The sequence below is a fragment of the Miscanthus floridulus genome, chromosome 2, assembly GCF_019320115.1.
Source record: "Miscanthus floridulus cultivar M001 chromosome 2, ASM1932011v1, whole genome shotgun sequence".
Classification (NCBI taxonomy): Eukaryota; Viridiplantae; Streptophyta; class Magnoliopsida; order Poales; family Poaceae; genus Miscanthus; species Miscanthus floridulus.
The window spans coordinates 62,302,795-62,316,559 of NC_089581.1; the positions used below are offsets into that span (position 1 = coordinate 62,302,795).

A 13,765-nucleotide genomic window follows, 5' to 3' on the forward strand; every position below is an offset into this window, starting at 1 on the left:
ATGGCGCAACAGTAGATTTGGCGGCGCTGAATTGGCCGAATTAAACATGGCCTAGAAAAAGGTTCCGGGCCGGGAGAACTTTCAGATCATAAAATATCTTTGTACCGTGAGAGTATGATATATCATGTTTCCTAGATGTCAGGCGCCTGAAGCGTGAGTTATTCTTCAATCAGCATCAATACAAATAGACTGTGGCCAGGATATTAATCTAGTGGCGGCTAGCTGTTGCGTGAAAATAAGTTAGATTTCAGACACCTGAAATATAGCATATCCCACGTCACCATTTATCCTTACACAGAAAATAAATAAATAGCTTAATTAAAAAATGATTGCACTTTAATTCACCATCATCATTTTATAGTAAACAAGAACAAGACGACACTGACTGACGGACGACATGGGGCATCCAATCCAAATTAACAAAAAGGAAATGATAGAACTCGATCAAGAAAGAAAAAGGAGTAGAAACCATATCCGTTGCTACGTAAGTCTCCCGCCGCCACCACCAAAAGAACCATAAGCTACTTATTATACCTATGAATCCTCAGCTTAGTCTCATATTGATTGTTGTGCTCACAATGCAATTAACTACTTGTTCAACAGAGTACTAACGACATTGAATATAATGGTGATCCATGCATGTATGGAGTATGAACCCCTCTCTTGAAGTTGAAGAAGCAAGCTAGTTTCATCGTCCTTGCCTGAGCCTGTCGAATCGAAGAATGAATCGCGATGTGTATGAAGTGGATCACATCATAGGTCCATCGATGGTCAGGTCCTTGAGGAAGCCGTACTTCTCCATGAAGGGGTTGGAGACGTCCTTGAGCGGGTACTGGTGGATGCGGTCCTTCCAGACGCCGGCGTCGGTGGCGGGGTTCTCGACGACCCAGACGCAGCTGTTGCACTTGAATCCAGCGCCGAAGGTGACCATGAGCACGCGGTCGCCCTTGCGGAGCCGGCCCTGGGCCTCCATGTAGCTGAGCACGTACCAGACGCTGCTGGCGGAGGTGTTGCCGAACCGGTGCAGCGTCATGCGGGAGGGCTCCAGGTCGTGCTCCGTGAGCGTGAGCCCCTTGCCCACGCCGTCGATGACCGCGGCGCCGCCAGTGTGGACGCAGAAGTGGTCGACGCCGGCCTTCATGCGGATGGTGAGGTGGTTGGACGACTTGGACCCCCGCTTGCGCGCGAGGCGTGCGGAGAAGGTGGCGCAGGTGAGGCGGAGCAGCTCCGGGAGCGGCAGCACCTTGGGCGCCAGCACGCGGAGGTTGTGGATGAAGGCGTGCACCGCGGCGCGCGGCAGCTCCTTGCCCAGGTGGAACCCGGGGCGGCCGGCGTCGTCCTCCATCTGGAGCGCGCAGTTGTAGGCCTCGTCGGAGGCGCCCCTGTGGGTGCGCACCACGTGGCGGAGCCGGAGCTTGGCGTGCGCGCGGAGGCGCGGGTCGTTGCTGAGGAAGTAGGCGCAGCCGCCGGAGCGGAAGAGGCAGTTGCCCAGCATGAAGGATTTCTTGTTGCCGGCGTACCAGTTGGGCGCGATCGACTCTGACGTCATCACCAGAGCCACCTGACCCGCGTGCGCACTGCAAGTATCCATCCATGACAAACATGCATCAAGATCACATTTATCCTTTCAGAGTTCAGATTCAACACCGGAAGGATACCACTTTCTTCCGAAAATGTTTTTTTCCTTTGATTGAAAGAAGTAGAAGCTCATTCATTTGATTTGAGACGGCACACACAAATAATGTCATGATCCAGACGATTGGCATATGTTGAGGTAGGTTGTCGATGTCATTATGATCCAATTCCAGACATGAGAGTGAGACCGATCTACCGAACACATCCCATCACCTATTTATTCCACAACAGCTCAGCCCTCTGTGTGTGTACGGCTCATCTCACTGCGAACACACAACACCGGCGGCGAGGCGGCGACCTCCTATGCACACACCATTGTCATGCAAGATGAGCGACGACACCTCCTAGGGTTTGCAAGTGCAGTACTTGGTTCGGACAAACCACATTTTTCGTTCTCTGAATCCAACCTCATGCAAGCGCTACAACAAAACAAACCACCCCTTTTCAGAAACCACACGAGAAAGAGAGCCTCCTCAGGCCTTGTTTAGATACCCTCAAAATTCCAAGTTTTTTCATTCTCTCTCCATCACATCAATTTTTAACCGTTTGCATGGAGTATTAAATGTAGGTAAAAAAAATAACTAATTGCACAGTTTAGTTGAAAATCACGAGATGAATCTTTTGAGCTTAGTTGGTCCACGATTAGACAATATTTATCAAATAAGACGAAAATGCTACTATTCATCGGTTTGAAATTTTTTTCAATCTAAACAAGGCCTCAGTCAGCCATGGAATGGAACTGCATGGGGCAAACTGTAGAATGCATGCAAGTCAGGAACACACTGCATTCCTGCCGGCCACTCCCACGGCTGAGAGAATTGCATGTGCCAGACAACCACTGTGTCTGTGTTGGATTGGATTTCATCAGACCTGGGTGGCTGGGTGGGTGGAGATGTGTACCTCTGCCCGGGACCGGGGGGCAGCAGCAACCAGACAGTTGAGCCCACTGGGCAAGCAAGCCGGGCGGGCAGAGGAAAGGTCAGGTCCAGTCCAGGCTCCGGGCGGCCAGCCATGAGCCATGCCAGAGGGCACCCGCAAGCCAAGTTTAGGGACCCACAGTGAAATTTTCTGTTTAAAAAAGTACCAGTCTTCATGTAGACTTATAACTGTGGGGCTATGGTAAGATCATTAGACAAGAAATCTACAGTATTTGTTGTGTCGTACGCGAACATATAATGTGGTGCTGCAGTAAGATCATTAGACCAGAAATCTACGGTGTTGGTTAGGGAGTATCCTCCGTACTTAATAAATAAATAAAGTCATTTTAGACAAAGTTTGGGTCAAATATTGAAAATATAAATCATGAATAACTTTTAAGTTGTTGACTTTGAAAATGTAAAAATCATAGGTATAGATTTGTCTTGAAAAATACTTTTACAAAAATTTACATATATCACTTTTTGATAAATATATTTATAAAAATAAGTAGTTAAAGTTATATTTTGCAGACCATATCGCTGTCAAAACGGCTTCATTTTTTTTTGAGGACTGAGGAGTATCCTACGTGAACATGTTACAGAGAACCCACTGTTACGGGTGCCCTGAGGCCTGAGCGCCGAGCGGCTGAGCCATTCATTCATGCCCATCCAAAGGCAAACCAAACTTGGTGGGCAGGCATTAAAGGAGGAATAGGCCGTAGCTGGCTGGCTCACATGCAGTAGTGGTAGTGCGCGCGCAGTAGGCAGGCTCAAGCAGCACAGCATTCATGCGACTGCTGGCCCCGGCCACATTTATTCCCGTGTTCGTAGGGCTGCGGCTACTGCCATTGCCATCTCGGTATCTCTGGATGGATCTTCTTGCGCGGCAGCATTGGGTGAGCCGAGGAAGAAACAGGTTAGGCCTGGTTTAGTTTGTTTTCCTAAAGTTTATTTCCTGTCTCATCGAATATTTAGACACACATATATATATAAAGTATTAAATATAGACTAAAAAATAACTAATTATAAAGTTTGCAACTAATCTGAGAGACGAATCTTTTAAGTCTAATTAATTCATGATTTAACAATATGATGCTACAGTACCACATATGCTAATGATGAATTAATTAGGCTTAATAAATTCGTCTCCTGAATTACTAACGAATTCTATAATTTATTTTTTTATTAGCATCCGAACACCAACACTCCCACGTCCAAGCCTTTACGTCTAGATTTAAAAACTGGTGGAACGCAACGCAAATGATTTATGCTTTACTCCTCTGGGAGTGTGCCACAGTACACAGACTGTTTTAGGATGCACTCAGTTTTACTACACTGATTAATGCTTTACCTAGACCTCGGCTTCTAAAAAATGTTTTCCAGACATTGCTTTCTAAGGAACACGGGGTTCTTTAATGATCCTGCAGGAGTACTGCTTAGGCCCTGATCGGATTGGGTTCGAATTCTTAAAAACCAGTTTTTCATTTTATTTCTAAAATCTGGATTTTGAACAAAAACCGATGAGTGTTTAGATCCTCCAATTTTTAAAAATCAAGCTTTCATTTATTGCTCTATGGATCACAAGAAACTAGTAAAAGCTGGATATCAACAGAAACCGGCAGCAAAAACTTCCTGTCTAGATCTCACCTAGTTTCCAAATGTCCGATTCTTAAAAACTGGTAAAAACTAGAGGATCAAACAAGACCTTATTTGTGAGCTTTCCTATCATCGACATAGTGGTACTAATTCTACTATACAATATTTTGTCTAGTTTATCCCTGTTGAAAATGTAAAACGAACCTTAAACCTCCGTAGCCTAAGCCGTGGCTGGTGGTGCCCTCGTGCATGTAACAGTTGTTTACTACCTTCCTCTAATTATAATTTATAATTTAAGAGGGAAAAACCAGATCTTAAAACAAAACAAAACTATGATTGGTTCCCTTTTATGACCTCACCGCTAAATAAAATCATTGTGGTTATTTTCAGTACTTTACTGTATCTGTATGTAAGATGCGCAGAGCCGCAGAGGTACGAACGAGTACGTACTCCTCCTAAAATTTATTACGGAGTAGACTTTTGCTGAGCAAGGCCTCCTTGTTTAGTTCCCTTCCAAAACGTCAAATTTTTCAAGATTTCTCGTCACATCGAATACGAAAACGCATGCATAAAGCATTAAATATAAATAAAAAATAAAACTAATTACACAGTTTAGACGAAATCCACGAGACGAATCTTTTAAGTCTAATTAGACTATGATTGGACACTAATTGCCAAATAACAACGAAAACGCTACAATGCTCATTTTGTCAAATTTTTCGGATCTAAACTGTGCCCAAGCTTGCTAAGGTAAAAGTATGCTGGAAAAAAGCATTAATTCACACGGAATAGGACTACTCCCTCCGTCTCACTGAGTTTGTCGCTCGGGAACCGGGATTGTGAGGGGGCACGGTTTTCAAACGACAAACTCAATGGGACGGAGGGAGTACTAAACATATGCATTAACTCTTTTGATCTGCTCTCAGCAGCTTGCAGATGGAAATTCAGGCCCTGTTTAGATCCCACCCAAAATCCAAAATTTTTCAAGATTCCCCGTCATATCAAATCTTGCGGCACATGCATGGAGCATTAAATGTAGGTAAAAAGAATAACTAATTGCACAATTTGCCCGTAATTGGCGAGACGAATCTTTTAAGCCTAAATAGTCCATAATTGGACAATTTTTACCAAATACAAACGAAAATGCTACAGTAGCCAAAAGCCAAAAATTTTTGCATCTAAACGGGGCCTCAATGGCACGGAAAAGAAGGTGAGTCACTGGGTGTATCCATGCCTTTAAATACGAGCAGCTAGGGCCCCTCAGGCATAATTTTCAGCCTGTTCGGCAGAACGTAAACGATCATGGATTAAGCTAAAATAAATTTTTTTCTCTCACATCAAATCAGCTAGCAGTAAATCATTTACGATCCAGCCCCGTCAGCCGAACATGCTGTTTTTGCCCAGCTTTTAAAGCTTTTACCTGCACAACACGCTTTTACTAGCAGGCATAAATTTTTGCCCAGCTCTGGCCTTTTTTCTCTAAAAAAATGGGAAAACTATTACAGGCACTAGACAGGGGAAGTTCTCTAGTGTGTGCAAATTGGACTTTTTCCCTAAAGAAATTGTTAAATATTTATATGGCCAAATAATACTAGAGAGGTGTTTGATCCCCAGACTAAACTCTTTGTCACATCACATCGAATATTTAGATATCAATTAAAAGAACTATTCAAGATTTGTGATGCTACAGTAATATATGTGCTAATTAACAACTTAATAACTACGGCTGATCCTGGTGCAGAAATATTTATGCTTATTACTACAGGAGCACCGCAGACTTTAAATAAGATCTTATTATCTTTGCCGGTGGAGTAGTTTCGGAACAAAGAGAATTATTGGAGAAAACAATAAACATAATAATAGAATTAATAATTAATAAAGACCAGGGGCGGGGAAAAGGAAGGAAATTAAACACATGCACAAGAGCGGAATGAGAATCCACGCACGCACCTGAAGAATCTGTTGACGAGGTCGAGCGCGATAAGCGTGGCGCTGCACCCCATGCCCGTGAGGTTGTACACCTTGACGTCCTCGCGGAGGCCGTAGCGGCGCACGACGCGCGCCGAAAGCGACGGCGCCGGCGAGAACATGGACACGTTGACGACGAAGACGTCGACGTCGGCGGGGCGGATGCCGACGCCCCCCGGCGCCGCCGACCGGGAGAAGAGCTCGTCGAGGACGGCGTGGAAGGTCTCGTCCATCTCCTCCATGCCCTCGCGGAGGCGGTCGGGCCGGGCCTCCCCGCCCTCGATCATGTTGCGCGGGCCGTACGTCTCCTCGCCGATGCCGGAGTTGGCGATCACCTTCAGCAGGAACTTGTACTCCTCCAGCCCCAGCAGCTGGTTCCGCTGGATGATCTCGCCGCACAGGTCCGTCGGCAGCTTGCGGTCGTCCGTCGCCTTGTAGCACACGTAGTCCAGCAGGTAGCACCGACGCCGCTGCGCGCGCGCCACCAGCAGCCGCGCCAGCATCGCTGCCAAGCACGCCAGCACCGTCAGCGTCAGCATCGTCGTCAGCTCCATCGCCGCCACCCGCCCGCCGCAAGCTAGTACTAACTCACCAAGCAGGCACTTCGATCTTGCTCCTGCTCTCTTGTTCTTGCCAAGAATCAAGAGATGGAGCGAGAGATCTAGCGAGCTAGAAGTGAAGCGAGGAAGACGTAAGGCAATGCGCAACGCGTGTGGTTAATTGCTTGCTGCTCATGCAGATAGTGCCGATGGAGGAGAGGGGGAACCGAAAGGAGATGTGTGTGACAAACTGACAATGCGAGTGCTCGCTGAGCTGAATGCCCCCAAGCAACCAGCTCTAACAGTGACGAGCTTGGAGAGGTTGGGTTGGTGGGGCGGGATGGGAGGGAGATTTACTAGAGGGTTTAGAGCTAGGTTGGGGAAGGGGGAAGGGAGGGAGGGTGGCTTTATAGCACGGAGAAGAGGCGACCACCAGTCCACCACCTCATGGGTGGTCATGGCTCATGAGTCATGACAACCTTCCTCTCTCATCTACTATTTCTTGCATGACTCATTTTATTTTAACCATGTGTTTAACCAGTTGGACCAGAGATTCACCAAAGTGTCTAGTACAACTCCACCTCCCTTTCTATCTCACTAACAACTTAGGCCTACGAGTCAGAAAAAAGAGCACGACTTCTTCCTCCGTGCAGGAGGGCACAACTCACTCGACTTATTGTCCCGGGCGGTAACGACCTTTAGTCTCAGTTACCATGCCGGGACAACGATTCCGGGATTAAAGGTGGAACCTTCAGTCCTGGGTCATCGAGCCAGGACTAAAGAGGGACCTTTAGTCCCGGTTGGTATTACCAACCGGGACTAAAGGCCCTCCAGCCGAGCAAACCTGGCCGCACTCTTTAGTCCCGGTTGGTAATCCCAACCGAGACTAAAGGTTCCTTTTCTTTTTTTTTGTTTAATTTGTTTTCAGTTCAGTTACACATATTTGTTTAATATATAATATGTTTTTATGTACGTATTCTACGCTGCTAATATAAATACACGCACGCATATAATTACATCTAATTCTCATCTCGAGCATTGTTATATTCGAATAAAGTATAAAACTATATATATTATAGATATATATGTATATATACAACACTTTCATAATCTTGTTCTTGAAAATAACGATATCAATAAACATTTAATTTACATCATTAGTTCCTTAGGATCAAAGTAGAACTCACCGTTGGGATTTAGCACTTTTTCTAGAAGATATCCTGCTATGGACTCTTGAACTGCTTTCAGATGGTCTTTTTGCATGACCATTCGTTTCAACCATTCAGTCTTGTATTTAAAATAAAAGAAAAAGTATTAATACATATATATATATATATTCATTTAAAATAAATAAAAAATTGATATATACGTACTCTGAGGACATCTTCAGGAGTTCTTCTTATGTATGTAGTGATAAATTCACAAACGTAGTATCCACACAAGTTATTACCTGGTTCCTGCCGCAAACACTACTGTACGAGAAGAAGATTATTCTTATCATCTCACACGTAAATTAAAGTACGATATAGTAATTAAACACGTGGGGAAGTATATATAGTACAACTTACTGATATTTCAACTACATTAAGTGGTGCCTTGCAATCTTTGCGGTGTTGTCGAATAAACTCTTTCCAAACCCTGTGCGACCAATAATGTACGATCGTTAATAAATTATGGCAAAGTCTATTCAATAATAGTTGTGCGTGAGAGATCAAAATTACCCCTAGATAATGTCTATCATATGTTGGTATAGTGCCCGCTCTTTTCTCAATGAGTCCAAGATTACTAACTGACTTGAGTTTAACTCAATGACAATGAGTATCCAGTGAAACCTGCATTAGTTTATACACACACGTATATGCATATAAGTTGTATTGATATTACATAAAATGTGTGGACTACATTATTATTAACACTTACTCAAAGTTGTACGGGAAAAGTATTATTATCTTGTCGTGCTGCTTCACGAAGAACTTCATGATATTCATCTGTGCTTCAGATACCCAGTGCTCCTTGACAATAATATCGGTTTTGAATACGATATAAGGATCAATGAAGCCAACACTGGTGTCTTGTATTCTTTGGAGCTCTGACATCTGAAATCTGTATATAAATATAAGTTACATGTGAGGATAATTATATACACGTACGTATGGAAGTGAGTTTATTAAATAAAAGTAAAAAACACTTACAAACAAAAAGAGCTAATGATTGATTTATCCAGAGCGTCCAAGTGGTATAGTTGATGCAATTCTTCGAAACTAATATGTAAGATGTCATCGCCACGGAAGTAATGATGGTCTCTAAATCTGACAAAGATCCACTGCTCACCCCTACCACATGCCTGCATGTACCACTTGTTGAGCAAGTACATTTACGTACCCAATTCATTCAGAGCCGCAGGGTTGTACAGACTTTTGCCAAATTTATAAGTCTTACAGGTATCAACTTCCAGGTTCTGGATTGGAGCTTTGCCTGTCACTTGATCCAAGGTTAAACTAGTTTGTTCAAAAAAAGCATTATGGTTTTGAACCGACACTTCTCCAGAGTTGTCTGGTCGATAGACTTCAATATTAGAACCATATTCATTAGCAACAACAAGATTTTGCATTGGTTGCTTCTGTTGTCCGAGCTGTGGGACATCCTTCCCTGATGCTCTTTTCCTTTTCTTATGTGCATCATGTGACTTCACGAAGGAGCGGTCATAGTCTGATAGTGGCGGAGGCTTACGAACTTCAAGCATCTTTTTCTTGTGAGCTTTGACCTTCTGCCTCAGCTGATCTCGTGGTATGTAAAAGTATGACTTCTCCTTAAGCTTTGCTTGTCTCTGCTTTTGGATATCTATAAAAAAATCTTTTACTTTTTGTCTTCTTCAGCTGCTATTTGCTCATCAGTCTTTTTAGGAAGTATTTCTTGAGAAATAACTCTTTTTTTTGGGTCTTCTTTGCCGCCGGGACCTTAGACGTCTTTGTAGTGTATCACTGTGGAGGGGGTGGGGGCGGTGTTGGAGACCGGCATGGAGGCGATGAGGCCGGTGTTGGAGTCCGGCGTGGAGGCGTTGGAGATCGTTGTGGAGGCGGTGGGGCCGGTGTAGGAGTTGGAGATCGTTGTGGAGGCGATGGGGCCGGTATAGGAGTTGGAGATCGTAGTGGGGATGAAGTCGTCTCGCCCCCCACGACGCTGTGATGAGATAGGGAATGAATGATTGGGCTAGGCTGGGGGGAGACCCTACTATAAAAACAAGTTGTGGGTCAATTATTTTTGAAGCCAATATAAAATTAATGGAAAAATAATATTTCATTCACTTTCATTCGTACCTAGGGTGAGGTAGGGGAAGCGGTGGCGCCCCAGGAATGATGATGAAGTGTTTGCACCATTGAATAAATGTTTTCTCTGCTTCTCCTAGTGTCTTCTCCCCATCACCACCTTTAATGTCAAGAGGAACATTGCTGTAACCTTTGAGCACTCTATCGACCGAGACGCTAGCATATCTAGGTTGAATAACTGACCCATGGATTCTTGGTGTCTTCGTTTGGTCTATTAGAGATATAACCCTGATAGCCACCATGATTGATGCATTATTACCATCTGGAATGTGCAGCTCACATGTTGTTAGAGGCTCGGTAATGTCATCAACAGGGAAGCACAACCCAGCGTCACCTTGAATAACTAGCAGCTCCATGGAAGCACAACTGCTTTTCATCTGACCAATGGGGCTAATGGTGACTCCCGGCGTTGATTGCGATTGTATTTGACTCATTGCTAGCTGCACTTGCCTCTTGATCTCCTCCTGCATTCTTGCCTCAAGAGATTTTTCTCGTTCACGTGATTCAAGCAATGCTTGTTGTGACTCATTAACAAATTACTCTAATACACGGATTCGGTCTGCCTCCTCATCCTTCTTTCTCTGGCGACTTTTGTAGGTATCCCTGTCTGCTGGGAATGCTTGTAGCCATGGAACCGCCTCATAGCCTCTTGTTCGACCATCGTGTTCAGGATTCTCTAGGGCATATGTCAATTCATCCTTTTCTCTGTTGGGTTTGAAAACACCACTATCAGCTTCTTTCCTAGCACGAGCTAGTCTCTGTGTTGCTCTCTCAATTTTTTGGCCGAAAATTAGCTTGCCAGTGTCTGGGTCTAGGCTTCCCCCATGAGCATAGAACCAATTCTTCGCGCGTTGTGGCCAGTTCTTCTCTATTGTTTCAGGTATGATTCCCTTGGCAGTAATCTCTACTTCTAGGTTCTGCCACTTGGGAATAGCACTCCTATAACCACCTGATCCCATGCGATGATGGTATTGCTTCTGTCGGGCATTCTACTGATTCCTCATCACACGTTCCTCACTCTCTTGAGATGTCTTGTATTGTACGAAGTTATCCCAATGAGACTCCAACTTGACAAACGCCTTAGCATTGAAATTCGGTGTTTCATTCTTCAAGATAAACTTTTTATACAATGTCTTCTTCCAACTCTAGAACAATGTTGCCATCTTCTTCATTGTCCAATCCCTCACTAGCTCCTTCAAAGCATCATCTGCTTGTAATGTGAATGCTGAGTGATATCTCTCCAAGCTAGGTTCTTGTCACGATCAGATACAAAACTAACATTAGGAGCGGATATCTTCTGCTTCTATTCACGAGCACTAACTGGGATCCTATCCCTTATAATGAACCAATATTGATTGACATATGTCTGAGCATGTGGTCCTAATGGTTTGCCGGTGGTGGTGTCGAATTCTGATATTATGAAACGGCCCTCTAATGGCTTTTTTGGCCCTCGGACTTTCCTACTCTTGTCGGTGGTTGATGTAGATCCAGAGACCGGCTATATGAGTAGAAACACAACGATTAACAACAAATATATGTACGCATGCATCTATAAGAGATGATAGATAATCGAATATACATCGCCAGTATTTTCTTGCACAACAATTTGTTGATCTTCAACCACCGGCATATTCAGGATATCCTCATAATCAGCAAAGTACTAACTCATGTCATCTACATCCACATTGGTGCCGGCGTTGATAATATTCACCATTATGTCATCATTCAAGTTATCATCCGGAGCAGCCATTTGTATCTTCAAGATAACACATAGATAGAATTACTATGGCACATAACATAAGTACATGTGATAACACATATAGAATTACTAAATCCAATTAAATATAATAACACATAATATTTTATAAGGATAAACAATAATAAGGTATAGGCTTTGGAATCGAATAAAAAACACTTTCGATCCAAAAACATGGAAATAAGTACATGTATATATACACATAGAATGATACAATTTTCTCTCTCTCTCAACATATAGAATAAGTGCATATGTATATATCTCTAGATATGCATGTGATAACACATAGAATGTCTCTCTAGATACAATTTTCTCTCTCTCTCAACATATGGAAATAATTAAGTATATGTATATATACACATAGAAATAATTAAGTACATGTATATGTATACATATAGAATCTCTAGATATAATTAATTACTAAATCTAATTAAACCTAACATATATACATAGATAGAATTACTAAATCAAAATTAAATCTAACACATATATAGAGAGAGATAGAATAATAATTACTAAATATATCAAAAACTATAATAAAAAACTATCTAAAAAAACTATCTAAATAAAGTACTAATTAAATTTTAATACATTTAAATCTAATTAACATATATAAAAAACTATCTAAAAAACTAAGAATAAACTCCTAATTAAATTTTAATACATTTTAATCTAACATATATATCAAACACTACCTAAAAAAACTATCTAAAAAAGTATCTAAAAAATATGGCCGAGCGCGCTATATAGCTAGCAACAGGCTATGGATGGCCATGGCGGCTGGGCGTGCTGGCCGGCCACGGGGCTGAGCAGAGCCGCGCGAGGACGATGTACGACGGAGACTCAACGGCGGCCGGGTGGGGCTCGACGACGAGGTCGGGCGGGGGTAGACGACGACGGCGGCGCGGGCACGACAGAGACGACGAGATCGACGTTGTAGATCGAAAAGTAGAAGATGAACAAAGGAACCGTTCGATATATATATAGGTCAGGACCCTTTAGTCCCAGCTGGTAACACCAACCGGGACTAAAGATCCTTTAGTCCTAGCTGGTAAGCCGAACCGGGACTAAAGGTCCAACCCTTTAGTCCCGGCTTGGCTTACCAGCCGAGACTAAAGGATCTTTAGTCCCGGTTGGTGTTACCAGCTGGGACTAAAGGTATTTTTGGACGGGCAATTCCGCCAACCTTTTAGTCCCGGTTCCTGGCCTAGGCCGGGACTGAAGGCCTGAAATTTTTGTAGCCCACCAAAGTGTTGTTTTTTCATTAAGGATTGTAGATCTTGATGAGCTGCTCAAATAAGACACTAAATGACCTCAGATGAAAAATCTCTGAATACCAAGTTTGATCATCTCAGCAAGATCTACAATTGTTACATAGCTCATTTTCCCATTTGAGAAAGTTTTATCAAATACTAGTCATAAATTCTTGAATCTCATATAGACTTTCTAAAACTATGTCACACACTTGTGAAATTTGAACTACATTTTGTTCAAACTTTATCAAATGAAAAATGGCCTATATAAGGATTGTAGATCTTGATGAGCTGAACAAACTTGGTATTTAAAATTTTCAATTTGAGACAATCTAGGGTTCCAAAAACTAGTTTGTAGGCATCGAAATTTAAAAATCATAAATTTGAACCGTCCAAACTATCTCAAATGGAAAGTTGACCAAAACAACAATTGTAGATCTTAATGGTTTTAACAAACTTGGTATTCAAAACTTTTTAATTTGAAGTCATTTAGAGTTCATAATACTAGAGTCAAAGTGTTGTTTTTTCATTTAACCAAATTTGGTTAAACTTGCTCAAATGAGACACTAAATGACCTCAGATGAAAAATCTCTGAATACCAAGTTTGATCATCTCAGCAAGATCTACAATTGTTACATAGCTCATTTTCCCATTTGAGAAAGTTTTATTAAACACTAGTCATAAATTCTTGAATCTCATATAAACTTTCTAAAACTATGTCACAACAGTGCATCGTTGTATCATGCGGGCACAACAGTGAATTTTTTCTTGACGT

General features: G+C 42.7%; 1 protein-coding gene across 2 annotated transcripts; it reads right to left on the bottom strand.

Annotated features, from left to right (window-relative positions):
* Positions 1-616: 616 nt before the first annotated feature.
* LOC136525243 (3-ketoacyl-CoA synthase 12-like) lies at positions 617-7,009 on the bottom strand. 2 transcript variants are annotated; one of them, XM_066518252.1, is made up of 3 exons: positions 6,709-7,009; positions 6,099-6,621; positions 617-1,577 (listed from the first exon to the last, which is right to left on the bottom strand). In XM_066518252.1, exons 2-3 carry the CDS (start codon positions 6,617-6,619, stop codon positions 749-751), a joined length of 1,350 nt encoding a protein of 449 aa, XP_066374349.1. In that variant the 5' UTR covers positions 6,620-6,621; positions 6,709-7,009; the 3' UTR covers positions 617-748. The 2 variants fall into 2 exon arrangements, with proteins under 2 accessions (XP_066374349.1, XP_066374341.1); XM_066518244.1 differs by having other exon boundaries at positions 6,099-7,009.
* Between the last annotated feature and the right edge of the window lie 6,756 nt (positions 7,010-13,765).

What these genes read in the sequence shown, in the direction of transcription:
- LOC136525243 (XM_066518244.1), bottom strand. Translation starts at nt 6,670, where the DNA reads ATGGAGCTGACGACGATGCTGACGCTGACGGTGCTGGCGTGCTTGGCA. An exon ending in CTCGTCAACAGATTCTTCAG is followed by an intron (nt 1,578 to 6,098) that starts GTGCGTGCGTGG and finishes GGATACTTGCAG; the next exon opens with TGCGCACGCGGGTCAGGTGG.